We start from the raw sequence: 17,998 nt of genomic DNA, 5'->3' as shown, positions 1-17,998 counted from the left end.
AATCTGATGTACGAATACGAGGTAACTATCATATTTTCTGGAGTCAGGTTCGGTAGCTCAGTAGGCAAACGCGTCCGCGTCTGGTTCTGGTGGGAAAGACTGCAATGCCACGTAATACCGCAGACAACAGGATGAGGTTCATCACTGTTGCTATTGGTTGGCAGGGAGCTATTTGGCTTTGTTTTCTTAGGCTGAAGTCTGTACGCCGAATAACTCAATCATAGACTTGATCCTTTTCTTCTTGTTCTTTCTGGAGGGTCTCTCTTCTCAGCTCCAGTATCATGTCGAGTTACAATGTAGTAGACTGGTAGGGTATTCGTTGAATCGCCAATAAATATTCATTATCATCAAAAGACATTACATATACTCGGCTCATCATCTTCAGGTCGTCATTGATCAAAGTAATAAGGGTAACCATACAACATCATCTGTTCCGTAGACGGTCCCGCCGCCGACTGGGTAATTGGGACAGACTGTGATATAGGGACCGACGGTGGGATTGAGGCACCTACACCAGACATTGCAAGAGGATCCTCGTAAATACCCATGGGAAATACCTGGGTACTGACGTTTCCAGTATACTGGTATGGTGTATGGCCCATTTGGCGTGTCCGGTCGACCAAGTTTGTCCCAACAGTCTCTTCCCGCTTCCTTTTTAACTCCAGTGGTGATGTGGAACCGCGGGTAGGCTGCTCGATGGGCATGTATTGCATGTGAGGGCTTATATGCATTGGTGGGTTATAGTGGGTGGGGGTCGTATGGTATGGGGAGGTGTTCGATCGGGGGTCATCGAAGGGGATGAGAAGTTTTGAGGTATCGACGGCCAGGGCTTCATCGCTGCATTCTGATTTCGCTGTTGTTTGAGTATATTCTGGTTCGGTCGGGGAGCTTTGTCCGCTGGAAGTGTCTCCTGTCGTGTCAGGGAGGTTGGCACGAGAGATCCAAACAGGTTCTTCTCCATCTATCAACGAGGGTGAGTCTTGGTAATTCCGATGGCTGTATACACCGACATACCCTTCACTCCAGTCTGGAAATTTTCTTCCTCCTCACGGACTCGGTATGCCTCATCGAGAATTTCTAGACGATCGACCGGAAGAATCTGACGTCGAATAGGCTGGTCACATTCTTTTAGTCTAGCCGTTGTAACTCCGTGGCTCTCATGTAGTTCACACAGAATGTGCACTAAGAGTCGAATGCGCTCTATACACTGTTAGCCCTGGGTGAGGTCTTTTGGCAGGGGTATTCTCATACCAACTTTGGGAAGATGGTCTGGCTCTCGGTGGCTCACCCCAGATGGCCACCAAGGAGGCTTTGTTGCCTCTGGACTGAGCTGCTGAGTTCTCCCTGCAATGATCTTCCGTCCGTTATAGGGGTAATTGACCTGCTTGCGTGGCTCAACTAATTTGACATAGGCTTTTGCAAGAACCCGGCAGTTGGTTTGCTGCAGGTTTTGGAAAATCTTCTCATAGTAGTGACGTAGGAGATCTCGATCTTTGACAGAGATTGAGACTTTCTGGTGAGAAATCAAGTTGAGGTTTTGACCTCCAAAGTTTCTCTTCCTGGGCCGTGAGCTTTGCCATTGAGGCCAGGACTCGGGGGTTGACCACGTTTCGGGCTGAACGGGTTGAATGTGGGGACTGGGTCCAGTCTGTGGCATACTTTGCATACTCTGATCTATATTCATTTCTTTAGGGTTGGCAATTTGCCTCTGTGGTGGGGTGCTGTGGCCGTTATAGTCTGTCGCTTGGTTGGCTGGTGTGGCAGGTGGCACTGTTGGGGGTTAATCAAGAACCTCATTTAAGGGGAAAACAGACTCACATTGACCCTGGACTGCTTGCGACTCTCTGGAACTTGCCACAGCCCTGAGGAATTCATCCCTCACTCTGGGGGTGAAGATTCTCTCGCGGCGCTCAGCGATTGACTCGGATGATCTTTGACCGAGATTGCCATTGCTGTCAATATAGATCAAGGCGAAATGAGGGTACGTCAGCTCGTCCCGTGGCTGTCTCGACATTGCTTCTGTCTGTTCCAAGTCAGCTCCATACCATGAACCACAGATTCGGGGTGTAGTACCCAAGAGTTTGCACTCAATGGCTGTTCCCTGATTTTCCAGACTGCTTGGCTATTCGTCTGATAGGGTCAGCTTCTGACAGGCTGCATGGTGGGGTAGAGATGGTGATTCCCTACAGGCATATGATATGTGTGAGGAAGTGTGAGAACCATGCTGTAGTAGCCACCCAAAAGCAACCTCACTAAATCAACAGTCAAAGTGCCAAGTTGATGGGCATAAGGATAATGATTTATACACAGCCACTAGTCTTGTCAGCTGTGGCGTAGCCAGTAAAGCGCCAGACTGTGGAGGAGAGACTCAGCTCCAGGCAGGGGCGATAAAAGGCCGGTGGGGACACAGAAAGTACGGATCTACAAATTTCAGCATGGTTACAGTATCAAAACACAGGTACAAGTAGGGTCTTGTGGGAACGCACGTACATGTTGAGGATATTTGGAATTCCGTCTCTCTCCACGTTATTGGCCCTGTGGCCCACAAGGAATCCCCCGAGTGCATCACGATCTGTCAGAACTTGACGTGCTCAGGACTAGTTGCAGCTTCACGTCAAGGAAACCCCGTCTGATCGTTCCACGTACCACCCCTTACTAACTATGACATGTCCCTGGGAGGGACGGGGTGTCCCGGGCTAGCTGGTGCAATTTCTTCCGCAGAACAATACGAGCACTTGAACGGCTACAGACCATGAGTGGTTCTACGGGTCAAGTGAAACATGGGAATAGTCGTTGGCCGATCTTACGGTCAACGGACACTGAAATGTTGAGTTTCGTGACAGGGAACCCCATATTCGGACAAAAGGGGCGCGAGGTTGACGGCAGAGTGCCAGATTGGAATAAGAGATCGGCAAACGTCTGTGACGGAACTTTGAACAGGCCCACTGGTTGCCTGATCCTAATGGTTTTGGCGCCCAGTCTCTCCCTGCCCCTTGCTTATAGCCGAGTGAGACTGATTCCATTGGCTCGAAAGGCCTATCAAAGGATCTAAGATGGGTACCAAGGCTCTTTCCAAGTGAGGGATCGTGCATCATATCGTTCTAGGGGAGAAGATGTTCGATACTAGTGTCGTTTTTATAGCTGATCTCGGGGTCTCGTTTACCATACCGAGGTCTTCGGGGTCTGCAACGTCTTTGCAGATCAACCCAATTGACACTAGGGTAGGACCGTCAAACTTAGTTAGAGTGGATTGTGTTCGGGTCTGTCCACATGGCCTCGTTGTGATCAGCGGGCCCAATTCGATCAGGAAGAATTCTCCAATGAGTTCGGGAGATCGCGATTGGCAAGCCTTGATTTGCAGGGAATTCCTCGATCTCAACGGTCTAGGCTATAAATATGGCGATTGTCTCCCCCTTTTTGCAAGCCCTGGAGTCGAGGATGTGCACGGGAGAGTTTCGTTGGTCTGCCCAAAGTACATGGACATGGCGGGCTAACTTCCACCCGCCTCCATGTATCTCAAGGTGATCTATCGCAGTCGTTTCACGTTGTCAAGTGCAAGATTAACTTCAGATTGGCCGGCCGATCAAATATGTATCCTGATTGACCATAGACTAACCCCCAAGAGTCCTTCCATGTAGGGCTTAGGCAGACCCAGACCCATTAAAAAATACGCAAGCTGTGTGGCTATGGAAGGGGGGGCAGCTTTGGAATCCGGACATTGAATGCATGCATAGATGCCCCCGGATCCGAAGTCATCCCTGCGCAAAAGTCCTGGATCACGGATCTTCTTAGTTTGACATGCACCCGAGGGCGTCAGGCTCATGGGGTTCTACTTGCATAGCTCTGGGTGGAAGTACGGATTCGGAGATACAAGTCCGACCAAAGCAAAAGTGATACAGTTCCATTTCATGAGGGTAAATGGACTCGGCCTCGCTTAGAGTACCTTCCACCTAAGCGTAGACATGTAATGAGATGGGAGAAATTTTTACTGTCCAAAGAGGCAATTTACACGCAACCCCGAGGTCAAGCTGAAGTCTTAGTCTGCACCGAGCTGCCGGTTGTTCAATTTGCCACCGCACTATACGTATTGTTCCACTAATAACGTTACAGCCGGCGTCGATCCAGATGTCTGGGCCTCATTTAACACCATGGCACATTCTCGGCCAAATATCCGGAGAAACCAATCTGTACGGAGGAGCATCGGAGAAGAGGTTCGTGTGGAGCCGTGATTATTGCGATTCAACCCGAATTCAAACGCGATAAGCCTCTCACCGAGTTTTCTCCAGGGGAAAATTGTGGGTGTTCTCCGGTAGATACACTGCAAGCGTCTAAAATATCCCGGGCTTGCCGAGGTTATGCCAGATGAACCGCTCTGCAAGACAGATTTCAGGTGGGCCAGCTAAGCCACACGCGATGACCGATTTTTAGTGAAAAACGTTAGATCTATTTGGTCAAATACAAGGCATTGAATAGTCACAATAACGGCTTCAGCTTATCGTCATTGGACGTACATTCACGATTAAGTTTGGACATGTATACAATGTCGGGCCAACTTCTCATAGAGGAAGCTTTCCAGTTGAGGAACTCGATGTACATGTAACATCTAGGATCCTTCTGCGTCCTTTTAGCCGTGATTGGGCTTTCGCGAAAATCCAAGCCCTTGAATTTCAGAATCACATCACTTGTGTCAAGGTGGTGTTCGTGGCCGATTGGTAGCGAGCGGTAATTAATATAAGAAAACTCAACATTGTGGATTCAATCTACATTTTCAGGAGAACCCCTTGGTCAAATAATCTGATACTATCCAGAAATTGAGGCTCGGGCAGCTTAAAAGGCTACAGGCAGGCCAAGCCCTACGCTAGGCTTGGTGAAGGCGATTGTGTCCACTGTGGCTAGCTGAAACGCCGTCATACCAGAAAAGTTCAGCCCCATACCTTTGTTTACATTACTCAGAGATCACCAACTTGCATTTCCTGGAATTGAGATGCTTCAATGGATCCTGTGGCGCCCGCATGACGCCCAAACAAGGCCCACAGTCCCTTTTAAGCATCCTGCATATTCGCTGTGGACCCGATGCCTTCGAGTCGTCAAAACGGCTCCGGCAATAGTTCGATTTCGCTCCCCTGCAGCTTGTACTCTGTACATGTCTGGTATCACATGCCTTCAGACAGAATATTGTACACTCCTGTACATCACAGCCACCGACTGTTGATCGACAAAGTTCAGGATCAGCGCTTCATTCTTTCAGCCAAGACGCCGGTTACTCCCACTTGACACATCACGTCTGCTGCAGATGTTTGCCGATCACCGGAAAAACACCCACTCTCATGTGTGAATTGTGTGCATCTGGATTCCCGAACGTGGTTTATAACGAAAGTGAGGAAGTCTAGATACTCTAGTGGAGCCGCGATCAGCATTCTACTGTACATTATCTGCGCCAAGCAGTTCTGGTATATGTATGAAGTCCGAAGTTATACGAGACATAGCTCTGTCCCTCATCTTGCATGTTGAGGTGGCAAGTCAAAAGTACGTGCAATTGCAGTGTGATGGCAAGATGGCGGTAAGAGGGAGCTGAAACATTCCAGGTCTACTCGTCATGGATCGCAATCCTGCTTGTGTGAAGGTAGGAACTTTGGGAGACATATGTCAAGGTGAGATAGGATAAAGAGTAGGTATGAAACACATAATGCGTATGAATTAGGATACAATTACAGTCAGTAAGTGGAAGAAGTAATTAACTATAGGGCAGAGTCACATGCTTCAGGCACCACTTTCAGGCTAATGTTGAGTCACCCTCCTGCCTTAGGCCATGTAGATACCACGTGACTGTGTCCGGGATCCTCAAGTCTTCTCTTTGGCGGTGCTTGCTTGAACAAGATCATCAGATACGATCTCAAACATTCAAAGTCAACCTCTGCGATCATCTTCCCCATCCTACAGTTGGGGGCCCGTGTCTCCACACAAAGTCTCCGCTGCAGCCATTAGCCGATCGCTCTGAATCCGGGCCATCTGTTTCTCGATCGTGTCCCAGCACATCCCGGCTCACCGTCTAAGCCAATCACCACAGATTGAGCTTTCTAGATCTCGACCCTTGGCTTCTTCGTCTGTGCATACACAGCAGGAGGGATCGCGGGACGAGATATTACAGGACGGGTGCCACCCCCTTTAGTTCCGGCACACAATGGACCCCAGTGGTTATCCGGCAGGCTATCCCGTCCCGACGCAGAGCCCGCAACAGCCCTTTTACCCTAACGCTCCGTATCAGTCAAAGACACAACATTCTTTTGCTATGCCCATGCAGCCTGGAGCTATGATACCCTCAGGCTTTCCCCAATCTTCTGGTTCGTGGACCCCCCCCCCCCCCCCCCCCCCTCCTCTCCTTCCCCCTTTTTTTCCTGGTGTCAGGAGTACCTTTTCCTGTCACCTTTCACCTGCTCCAGTCCATGAAAGGGACCACTTGCATGAGGCTCAAGAGAGAATTGAGCTATCTTCCCCCCCCCCCCCCCCCCTCATGAGCTCCTGTGTTACCCTCCCAGCCCCTCCTTGGTACCGGTGCAGCTCTGTTTCTTGGCCTTGCCTAGCCTTACTTATTGTCACTTTCCCTGCTGTGATCCTTGGGGATCCCTTCTGCTCTTGAAGTCTTCTTAACTGACCCTAAAGCTATCAGCAGCACCTATGGAGAACTTCTCAGCACCCTTCAACCAGGCTCCTGTTCCCACCACCATGGGCCAATTCGTTCCCCCTCAAGGCACCTCCGGTCAGAATATGCCGTCACAAGTAGCGCAAACTTTTTCTCAGAACATGGCCTCGATTTCGGCGAATAATCTCCTCGGCACCGGGCCTAAACCACCTTCACAAATGAACTCGCCTCAAAGCGGTGCTTCTCCTGCGGCCCCCGCCCAGGCTCAGGCTCAGGCCCAGGCGCAAGCTCAAGCTCAAGCTCAAGCTCAAGCTCAGTTTGCCGCGCGTGAGAAAGCACGCGTCACTGCTCTCCTTGATATCAACTCCGCCCTGCTGCAGGAAGTGGTCAACCTTCAAGCTGCTGGAAAGGCCGGTGCTGCCTCCAACCCAGACCCAAATTCACCAACCACAGAACAGGCAGTCGATCCATCAAAAGCCGGACAGAAACCAAGTCCTGAATATATTGAATGCATGCGACGCTTGCAAGCCAACTTGGCCTATCTCGCAACCATCGCTGATCGAGCCAAGAAACCGGGTGGTGTTGCGCCCCAAGCGCCAGCCATCATGACACCGCCTCCCAACCTTCCGAGTATAAATGACCTGTACACCAGGCTCAATGAGCTTTTCTCTCGATCTGGCAAAGCCTCGACACCACAACGCCTCAGCCCTCAGGGTAACGGTGGGCCCAGCCCTGGCGCTCTGGGCGAGTCTGTTGTCTGAGCAAGCTGTGAATTATGCAGTCTTCCTCGCGAGAAGATACGCCACATTTATATTGAGCTCCTGCGTTGTCCGCTGCGGCAATCAGTAATCATCCGCTCCTGTTTCGGACCACTAACGCACGCATTTGTGTAGAAGGCGTTGCCCAACATCCTCCACCATGCATGCTAGCATAAGCATGGGCCTCCCACCATGCATAACATCTGCTGCAAGAGATCAGGCATAATGCCTGGAGATCTTCAAGCATATTTGGATCTCTATTATTACAGACCATGGAGTTCTCGTTTCCGACGGGCAGCTACCTAAATAGACACGAGTAGGAACGAAAGACAAAAAAAGGCAGACCTGTACATTAGACTGAATATGACATTATCCAAAACTAGGCAACGATCAAAAAAAAAAAGCAAAGGGAATCGTAGGAATGTGAGACTGCACGCCTCCGGAGCTGCAAGTTGATGCCATGGGATCATATCGCGTGAGCGTCTCCCGCCAATCAACGTGCTTCCTTAGCTCTCCGCCCTCAACGACTAAAGCCTCTTTTGCTTCATTCCATTCATCTCAGGGTGTATGTCTTGTTCTCTGCTAGTTGCGTGCAGAAGGAGCTTGTCAATTGCAAATTCCGCTTTCCCAAGATCGCGTTTCCTTCAGCAGATCACTCCTTTGAGCTCTATAATCTCCGCCGATCGGTCATCTGCATCGCATTCCTTTTTATCCCCGCATCGTCCGCATACCCATAGTCTCCAATCGCTTTTTATTCCGGTCTCCGCTTCGTTAGCCCCAAGGTCCTTCCGGGCAGCTTCGTCCCTTGCCAACCACCCCCGGCCCCGTGTGCACAACACCTCTGCTACTTGCGCCATGGATGCTCATGGAGATTTGAGCGCAAAGCGCAAGCGCAGCACCGCCTCCAATGCTGCCGAGCGTCCCAACAAGCAGCTTCGACCGGAGGGTGCTATCTTGACTCCCGGTGACGCAACGCCCGCCAACGGAACTGTGTACAATGTCGAGGAGGACTTCGATGAAGCTCCTTCACCGGCTGTTGTCCCTGCTCCGGCAGATTCACCTGAATGGCAGGCCACCATTGAGAAGGTCGTGAAGAGTGCCGTCTCCATTCACTTCTGTCAGACCTGCTCTTTCGACACTGAGCTTTCCATGTCCAGCCAAGCCACGGGCTTTGTTGTGGATGCAAAGCGTGGCTACATCTTGACCAATCGTCATGTGGTTGGTGCCGGTCCTTTCTGGGGATATTGTATCTTCGATAACCACGAAGAGGTAAGTCGATGTTTCCATGGGTTTCACTGGGAGATGTATGTTCGTCTGCTAACAAAAACTGATGATAGTGCGATGTCAAGCCTGTTTACCGCGACCCCGTTCATGATTTCGGTATCTTGCAGTTCGATCCGGCGAAGATTCGGTACATGGCTCTCACCGAGCTCAAGCTTCAGCCTGATGGAGCAAGAGTTGGCACGGAAATCCGCGTGGTAGGTAACGACGCTGGAGAAAAGCTGAGCATTCTGTCCGGTGTAATCAGTCGATTGGACCGGAACGCCCCCGAATATGGCGAGGGATACTGTGATTTCAACACGAACTATATTCAGGCTGCTGCTGCTGCTAGTGGTGGTAGTTCCGGAAGTCCAGTGGTCAACATCGATGGTCATGCAGTCGCTTTGCAGGCCGGTGGCCGAGCCGATGGAGCTGCAACGGATTATTTCTTGCCGTTGGATCGCCCGCTTCGCGCTCTGCAGTGTATTCAGGAAAGCAAGCCTGTCACTCGTGGTACCATCCAGACCCAATGGGTTTTGCGGCCTTTCGATGAGTGCCGTCGTCTCGGTCTCACTCCGGAGTGGGAGGCTGCCGTTCGTGCGGCTGCACCTGCTGAGACAAACATGCTTGCAGCTGAGATTATTCTGCCTGAAGGCCCTGCCGATGGTAAGCTTCTCGAAGGAGATGTGCTTGTTAAGGTCAATGGAGAGCTTCTCACGCAGTTTGTCCGTCTCGACGATATCCTGGACTCGAGCGTTGGTGGTGTCATCAAGCTGCTAGTTCAGAGGGGAGGCCAGGACGTTGAAGTCGAATGCCAGGTGGGCGATCTCCACGAAATCACTCCAGACCGATTTGTGACTGTTGCCGGCGCCACATTCCACGATCTGTCTTACCAGCAGTCTCGCCTCTATGCGATTGCCACTCGCGGAGTGTATGTCTGTGAATCTGCAGGCTCATTTAAGCTGGAGAACACTGTGGCTGGATGGATCATCGATTCCATCGACAAGCGACCAATTCGTAATCTGAACGAGTTCGTACAAGTCATGAAGGGCATTCCTGATCGCACTCGTGTCGTGATCTCTTACCGCCACATTCGTGACCTGCACACAAAGGGAACAAGCATCATTTATGTCGACCGTCACTGGCACCCGAAGATGCGCTTGGCCGTCCGAAATGACGACTCCGGCATCTGGGATTTCTCCGACATCGCCGATCCTATTCCTGCTGAACCCCCTGTGCCAATGGAGGCGAACTTCATCCAGCTGGATGGTATCAGCCAGCCCGCTGCGGCTGAAATCGTGCGTAGCTTCGTGCGCGTATCTTGTATCATGCCGTTAAAGTTGGATGGATACCCGCAGGCGAAGAAGACCGGCTTTGGTCTGGTCATTGACGCTGAGAAGGGTTTGGTAGTCGTTTCTCGAGCCATTGTGCCCTATGACCTTTGTGACATCAACATTACTGTGGCCGACTCAATCATCGTCAGTGCCAAGGTGGTCTTCCTCCACCCACTGCAGAACTATACCATCATCAAATATGACCCAAGCCTCGTCAAGGCTCCGGTCAAGAGCGCCCAGCTCAGCACTAACTACATCAAGCAAGGCCAAGATACCATATTCGTTGGCTTCAATCAAAACTACCGCATCGTCGTGGCAAAGACCACTGTCACTGATATCACAACTGTCTCGATCCCCGCAAACGCCGCGGCTCCTCGTTACCGCGCCATCAACCTGGACGCTGTCACTGTGGACACCGGACTCAGTGCGCAATGTTCAAATGGTGTGTTGATCGGCGAAGACGGCGTGGTACAGGCCCTGTGGCTGAACTACCTCGGTGAACGCTCTGCCAGCTCCCACAAAGATATCGAGTACCACCTCGGACTTGCCACGCCTTATCTGCTACCCGTGACTGAGAAGATCCAGCAAGGAGTGACTCCCAAGCTGCGCATCTTGAACATGGAAAGCTACGTCGTGCAGATGAGCCAGGCTCGTATCATGGGTGTCTCCCAGGACTGGATTAACAAGGTCACTGAGGCCAACCCCTCGCGCCACCAGCTCTTCATGGTGCGCAAGGTCGACAGCCCGCCTGCTGCTGTCACCCCCGACCCCACCACCAGCTTCCAGGAGGCTGATATCATCCTCACCCTGGACGGTCAGCTCATCACTCGTGTCTCTGAGCTGGATGTCATGTATGAGAAGGATGTCCTGGACGCAGTGGTTGTTCGTAACGGTGAGGAAGTCAGCATCCGCGTCCCGACAGTTCCCACTGAGGACATCGAGACGGACCGTGCTCTTGTCTTCTGTGGTGCTGTCCTGCAAAAGCCGCATCACGCTGTGCGCCAGCAGATCTCCAAGGTCCACAGTGAGATCTACGTGAGCGCTAGGGTATATTTCAATCCTTTTCCATTTCTCCTGTAATTTACTAACACTCTTTTAGAGCCGCGGTTCCCCCGCTTACCACTACGGCCTTGCTCCTACCAACTTCCTCACTGCTGTTAACAGTGTCTCGACTCCAGACCTGGACAGTTTCGTGCGGGAAGTGCGCAAGATCCCCGATAACGAGTACTTCCGCATTCGCGCCGTCACCTTTGACAACGTTCCATGGGTGGTCACCATGAAGAAGAACGACCACTACGTAAGTTCCCCTTTCTAACCCCCTCCAACTGCATGAAAAACAAAACCAAGTACTCCTTCTAACATAAATCAGTTCCCCATGTCCGAATATATCAAAGACACATCCGTCCCAGCCGGCTGGCGCACTGTCTCCTACGAGACTCAAATCGGCGTTGCTCCCGACGCAGCCAACCTGAACCCCGAAGCCATGGACGAAGGCATGGATGGAGGCGGCAGCGATATCGAGCCGGATATGGAGTGAGTGTGTGAGGAGTTGCTGCTTAGAGCAGTAGAATCTTGTATTATATCACGTCGCAGGCGCTGCCGGGATCGGCTCGGATAGGGGGTTTTCTTTGTTTTTTTTGTTTTTTTTCTTTGCCTTTTTTTATACTTATCTCATGGCGTGTTCTTCATGGAGCGGCCGAGTACAAAGTCACATTTCTGCATCTGCATGTGTTCTTTCTTGCTTGGTGTGTGTATGGTTTTGGTGGGCCTGTTGCCCCCCTTGGTGTATGCTTCAGCAAGGATGGTGATATTGAGATTTGCTAAGAACTGGCACAATAGACAATTACTTATAGAGGAGCCATGCATTTCTAAAATCATGTTTACTTTGTTACGATCGCCAAGTCACTTCGGCACAACCCAACCTCTCTCGCAAATAACCACCAAATCAACGCCTAATTCAAACTCTCAACTCGAAGGACCAAATACTCGGGAATCTGCACAACAGGATGCATATCCTGAAGCTCACCCTAGGCATTCTCCGGGCAAGGCTGGAAAAGGTTTTCGGCAATCTCAGTGGTTACCACGCTGTGAGAAGGTCAATACAGCACTGTGCCATATTTTAAGGCGACAATGAGGACTTGAAGTAAATCTGTGAGACGTACAGTATTGATATGAAATGCGGTGGCCAGGGATTCGGGGCGGTGATGTGCATGGTATTGGTGAGGACTTCCTCTGCGTTCGTTAGGGCTGTTGCTACTGCGTCGATGCAGATGCTTTTTGCTGATTTGTGAATGGTCTGTATGTATATTGGGTCTTTGGGGCCGTTTTGAGGTGGAGATTCACGTATTTCCAACTGAGCCAAGGGCTGGCTCGAGTTCCTTTATCATGATTGTAATCAGCTAGATGGTGATGTGGATTAGTCTGGGATTCAGTGGACTTGTCGAGTATTGGCCCACGCACGAAAACAGTCCGTATGGTTTAGCTTGTTGCTCTCACATCTGGCTTTCATTTGACTTACAGGCATTCTGGCGCTTTGGATCTGATGTGGAGGATGGTATCTGGAAGTGGTAGGAATCACGGGTGGATGGGGTAATGGAAGAGTATGAAGTATGAGATATTGAGGGATATCTCTCTATTTATCATTGGAGAAAAGGTCTAAAAAACGGAACTTCATCTAATGTACTGGCAAGCGGTACTTGTGTATACTCATATGGGTCATGAAGGTGTCAGGCGAACTAGTACGGATAGGGATGGGCAGCTCCTTATTTCCGTGTGATCAATAAACCCCATGGTATTCTTTTATAGGTCTAATGTCTAGATTTGATGGTTTTTGTTACTTTGACATGGTTGAATGTCAGAAACACATACGGAGTATAGAGGTCGGTTTTATATATCCACCAGACCATGCCAGTATCACCACCACATTGACAACCTCGAAAGTTGTCGCTGGAATAAATCACCACAAGATATATAATCAAAAAAAAGACAAGCCAAAGAAATGTTGACTTGAAACAAGCCAAAAAAATGTATGTCAACTAGATAAAACAAAAAGTGCAAAAAGAAATGTGCATCATCCGTGAATCGAACACGGGCCTCGTCGATGGCAACGACGAATTCTACCACTAGACCAATGATGCTAGTTGATGAATTAGTCTGGACATTAGTGCAATATGATTCATAATGTGCTGTGTGTCTATTCTAGCCTCACTTCATCTGTCACATCTTCTTAGCACATACCCAACACCACGGGCTACAATGATAATATCCATGGAACCAAAATTGGTCAAATAACAATTCATTAACCCATGCACCAATGGATGCTCCCTATGCAGCTGTTGTCTAAGACCATAGTGTAATAGACCTAAAAAGTACAACGTACAAGATAACGCCATGTAGATAATAAGACACCAAAACACCGACATAGTCATGTCCACTGTTAAAACCCAAACCAAAAAAGGCCGCCACTGTTCAATCTCACAGGCCAATCTACAATCCAAGAAAGAAAAGGCTGTTGTGTCGATCCAGACATTAGGTGCTGCTGTTGAAACGCCAGCCACCGTTGAGTTTCAGGCGCTGTCGCTCGGCAAGATCCTTCCGGATTTCCTCCTGGGTGAGTCCGTCGGGACCGGACCAGTTTGCACTGCTGGTTCGCTCGCGGTATTTCTTGATCTTCTTGTCGCCCTTGAAGTTATCCTCCATGGAGAATGGTGCAATCGGTCCAAAGATCGAGTCGACTTCCATGCCATCTTGCTGGCGAAGAAGTCCCTCCAAATGCTTGGGTTGAGCCCAATCGGGCACAGGGAACATTTCAGAGTCGGAGTCGTCTTCGTCCTCGCTGTCGGTAGCAATCTCTGGCAAGTGGATACTTTCACCACTGGGGTACTTGGGAGATGGCTTGGCTGGTGCGCGCTGGGCAGACCCAGGGGCGGCCTTGGGAGCAGGTGGCGGTGCATGATTAGGTTCGGCAAATGGAATCTTCCCACTGGTGTACTTGGCCAAGCCCATGGGGTGTGCAGGTCGCTGGGGTTGAGCATTGTTGAAAGTAGAACTGGACTGGTGTGACATTGATGATTGTGAATGTCCGAATATAGAGGGCTTTGAAAAGCAAGAATTAGTGACATGTTTGTAAAGAAATTGGATCCAAAGCCTTACCTTTCTGATGCTTGAGGTACGGACGGGGGGGGGCATGGGAGCTCGCACGGCTTGAATAGGATTATGCTCATCCTCCGTCTTCCTGCGCTTGGATTCACCGGTCGGGTGTACGTTGGCAGGCTTGGAGACTGCGGGCCGATGATTGGCCTCTTCGTCCATACCTCTCTTCAGTGGTTTGGCAGGGTTAGGAGCGGGTGGGTTGATACGGCTGCTATAGGGTTGCATAGATCCCAAACGCGAGGGAGGTCGAGTAGCACCCAAGTCACTGCGCTGAGAAGATTGAGAAGATGCCTTCTCATGTTGGAGAATCGGAGCCTGGAGACTATTAGCGACCCGAAGAGATGGATTATCAAACAAATATGCTTACCTCTTTCATCTGCTGGCTGCCATGTCTTTCATGCTTCCGTGCGTTTTCCATTTGGCGATTTCTAATGGCCTGCATGCGAGCAGCTTTCTCGGGATCCTCCTGGGCTGAGGGTTCCCGGCGCTCTCTCTCGGTTTCTGCACGACTGCGCATATTCTGCCGGCGAGCCTCTTCCTGCTGCTGCTGAGCTCGCTTGCGATCCATCTCGCGTTGTTGTTCCTCCTTTCGGCGGTCCTCTTGCTCCTTCCTGCGCTCACTAGCAAGTTGAGCTTTACGCTGAGCCTGCGTTTGACTGGAACCAGTGCTCTTAAAGCTGCTCGTAGAGGAAGCTGTGTGTAGTGAGTTGTTGCTACCCTTCTTCTTAAGGGTTGGCTTTGCGGCAGATGCCGGGGCAGCCGTCGAGACAGTAGAGTCCCGAACGCTGGAAGATGCCATGGGAATCTGGCGGGAGAGTGTGCTGCCAACCCGAATTGACATGGGCTGTGGCGGCTTAGGCTTCTGAACAGCCTCACGAGTCGGCTTGAGAGGACGTCGATCGTTTTGTTTGGGCTGAGGGATACCGAATCTGGAGCTGGTCTCCTGAGATGATTCAGGCTCACGAGATTGCTGTCGCTGGGGTTGAGAGGCCTTTGGTGCCACCTTCTCTTCTGGCTCCATTGAGGACTTATCCTGGGCAGCCTTGAGTCGTAGGGCTCTGAGTCTTTCTTGCTCCCGAGATTTCTCGAGACGGGCTTCTTCCCGCTGTTGTTCCTCCCGCTCTTGCTCTTCCCGTTGCTGCTCCTCCCGTTCCTCCTGCTCATGCTGTCGACGCTTTTCTTCTTTCTCGGTAGAGCTTCGTGTTCGGCGACCTTCCTGACGAGGAGGACTGATAGTCTTGGTTGGCTGAGATGTAGTTCTGCCGTTACCATCTGCATTCTCAGCGACTCGCTTGATACGATGCTGCTCAGGCGACGAGCTTTGCATCCTGGGTGTGTTTCCAGTGCTCGAAAACAGGCCTTTGGCGGATTTCATAATCGACTGCAGTCTCAATTTCGAAGCACTGATTGGGCCATCAAAGCGTTTGGGAGACCCAGTCGGGGTGGTAGACATATCTGCAGAAATATGAGACAGAGACGCGCTCTGCTGGTGGCCAACAGGCCGTGGAGATGAGAAGAGCGAGTAAGATGATTTAGGCCTTTCTGGCTCGGCGGCGGATAGTTCCTTTTTGTTAGCTGTACGATCTTTATCGAGTTCGGAGAGCTTCTCCATGATGTCCATGGTCTTGCTCTTAGAAAGCTCCAGGCGTTGGGGAGAGCTCAATGGCTTGATCCACTCATCATCATTCGACTGAGACTCTGGTGCTGCCTCAGACTTCTGGCTAGAGGCTTCGGGCTTTGCTTCAGACTTGGACGCTGGAAGTTCGGGATAGGGCACTTGCCCAGTGGCTGCCGCAGAAGCAGATGGAATCGATTTCCGTGGCCGAGCTGGCTGTAGTTTGCCCAGCATGCTGATCCTTTCATGTAGGGTCTGAGTAGACTTTTTGCTGTGCATCCTGGTAGCCTGTTCAGGATCGGGACCATCACTCAATTGTTTGTCGTTCTCATTATCCAAAGCCGCGGAATCAGCATTGTTGTCCGCAGCAGTCTGGGTCATTCTATGACCACCAGTCTGTCGGCCAAAGTAACTGGGACGTCCGGCAGTGTTCATTTTTGCCGGGTCCACATGGCTTGTCCGAGAAAGACGAGAGCCTCCCAAGGACTTTGAAAGCGGCTCTCGCGCCGGGAGCGAGGCGAAGCTCAAGCTACTCTTTCGGACAAGGGGCCTCTCAGGGGTAGAACCATCCGAGGGAGAGCCGATATCATCAAGGTTATCAAGCACTGTGTCTTCCTTTGTAGTATCCTCCGTTGTTTCATCTAGTTTTTGAGATTCCTCGGGTTGGATTGTATCAGCCACTGGAGTCTTCTCCGGCGAAGGTGATGGTTTTGAGACCGGCTCATCAACTTGCTTTGGTTCGGGTCCCTTTTCTCCAGACAGTTTTTCTTGCTTGTCCGCAATCTTGGATATGGTCTGTGGTTTCGTGTTCTTGGTCGGGGTTGATGCGATTTCCACACTGGATTCCTTTAGATGTGGTTCGACCGGGCGCGTTGTTCGCCTCTGGGTCGGCGTTGGGTCGTTGGGCGGCTCGACGGTCTGCGCTCTGGAGCGGAAATTCTCCTGCGCGGAGTGGAAAGAGTCTTCTGCATTTTGCTGAGCAAGCGACATATCAATTTCTTGAGTGTCAGAGCCCATAGGCTCGTCTGTCTCCATGGGCTGAGTAGAAGTTTGTGATTCTGGTTGCACGTCAGGCAATACCATTTCGTCGTCATCTGGCATACCATGATACCCAGAGTCTGTGTTATATTTGGGGAAAGAGTTAAGGTTCTGGCTGAGATCAGGGTAGTGTGGTTGCGACACCTGTTCCGTCGCGTCCTTGGTGCGGGGCACAGTCGATGTGGTTGCGGTGGCTTTGGATACCACGCGATGAATGAAGGGACTGGGGCTTGCTTGGTTCTCTAGTTGTTTTTGAGCAGCTGAAAAGATTTCACTCAAAGGCTGTAGGGGCTGCATTAGTGGGCGACCCGGAATCAAGTCAACAGGTGTGTCACTCACCACCCGAGACTCTTCTGGAGCGCGTTTCCGTGCGGTGCGAGGAGTTTTGCCTCTCATTTTTCCGGGAGTCTTGAACACATCCGCAAAGTTTCTAGACTGTCATCAGCATTCAGTTGACATATACCAGCGCGTGGGGACTCACGCTTGGCCCTTGGAGAAGATTTCGGTCATATGTTCGTTGAGCCAATCCATTTCATGTCGGACTGGATATTCGACCTCTTCCATCTCTTGTTCGACGAGTTCGGCCATGTTCTCCTTCTCTGCGGCGATCCATGGTGCCGAGCCCACGGGCTTTTGCGCCCTCGCGCCTGCCGCGGCCATGATGTAAACAACGCGCCGTACTGCTGTGTGTCGGGGGAAAATGGAGTGTCGATTCTCAATGTTGTCGAAAGTTGCAGGTGAGTTGTGAGCGCACAACCATCGAGAACGGGGTGGGTTGTGGGTCGCGCTGTATCGGAATGGAGATGAGGTCTTGATCAAAACATACGTCCCAAAGAGGCAAGGCGTGGATCACATAAGCGAAGGCACCAAGGCACCGACTATTCTATAGTACATACATACATAACTTAACATTATTAATGGTCACAGCTAAGAGATGCTACTCGGACAGAGGAGGCTGGCAGCCCTAGTTTGACTCGCCTATTTCACGATACGGTCGTCCTCTGATTCAGTAACCGCGGCAAGCTTGCTCATAGAAAGTATGGCAGCCAGATCAGAACTGCCATCTTTCGCAAGTTGTGCATTGGAATCTTCAAATTCGTTAAGAACCTTTTCAATAGCATCCGCTCTACCGCTAGCATGTAGAATGTGTCCAATCGCAGAATGGACAGCAATCAGTTCTGCGTGAGGAATTAGAAACCGA

The 17,998-nt window shown here is 50.9% G+C and overlaps 4 protein-coding genes across 4 annotated transcripts; 2 read left to right on the top strand and 2 right to left on the bottom strand.

The window, feature by feature from the left end:
• Positions 1 to 389: 389 nt before the first annotated feature.
• Positions 390 to 2,014, bottom strand: N7508_004011 (DUF2841 domain-containing protein; the record flags this gene model as incomplete). Its single annotated transcript, XM_058462077.1, has 4 exons — positions 390 to 961; positions 1,015 to 1,200; positions 1,252 to 1,770; positions 1,819 to 2,014. The coding sequence occupies 4 exons, from the start codon at positions 2,012 to 2,014 to the stop codon at positions 390 to 392; spliced, it is 1,473 nt and encodes a 490-aa protein (XP_058320702.1).
• Positions 2,015 to 6,181: 4,167 nt separating this feature from the next.
• N7508_004010 (uncharacterized protein) lies at positions 6,182 to 7,401 on the top strand (the record flags this gene model as incomplete). The annotated part of the gene is made up of 2 exons (XM_058462076.1): positions 6,182 to 6,439; positions 6,661 to 7,401. 2 exons carry the CDS (start codon positions 6,182 to 6,184, stop codon positions 7,399 to 7,401), a joined length of 999 nt encoding a protein of 332 aa, XP_058320701.1.
• A 564-nt stretch (positions 7,402 to 7,965) lies between these two features.
• Positions 7,966 to 11,529, top strand: N7508_004009 (putative nuclear serine protease HtrA2/Nma111; the record flags this gene model as incomplete). The annotated part of the gene is made up of 4 exons (XM_058462075.1): positions 7,966 to 8,667; positions 8,736 to 11,039; positions 11,092 to 11,289; positions 11,362 to 11,529. The coding sequence occupies 4 exons, from the start codon at positions 7,966 to 7,968 to the stop codon at positions 11,527 to 11,529; spliced, it is 3,372 nt and encodes a 1,123-aa protein (XP_058320700.1).
• Positions 11,530 to 13,520: 1,991 nt separating this feature from the next.
• Positions 13,521 to 17,457, bottom strand: N7508_004008 (uncharacterized protein; the record flags this gene model as incomplete). The annotated part of the gene is made up of 4 exons (XM_058462074.1): positions 13,521 to 14,087; positions 14,145 to 14,459; positions 14,512 to 17,227; positions 17,279 to 17,457. 4 exons carry the CDS (start codon positions 17,455 to 17,457, stop codon positions 13,521 to 13,523), a joined length of 3,777 nt encoding a protein of 1,258 aa, XP_058320699.1.
• Positions 17,458 to 17,998: the final 541 nt, after the last annotated feature.

The sequence above is a fragment of the Penicillium antarcticum genome (assembly GCF_028974205.1).
Source record: "Penicillium antarcticum strain IBT 31339 chromosome Unknown utg000004l_segment0_segment0, whole genome shotgun sequence".
NCBI lineage: Eukaryota > Fungi > Ascomycota > Eurotiomycetes > Eurotiales > Aspergillaceae > Penicillium > Penicillium antarcticum.
This window is presented reverse-complemented; position numbering and strand designations above follow the sequence as displayed.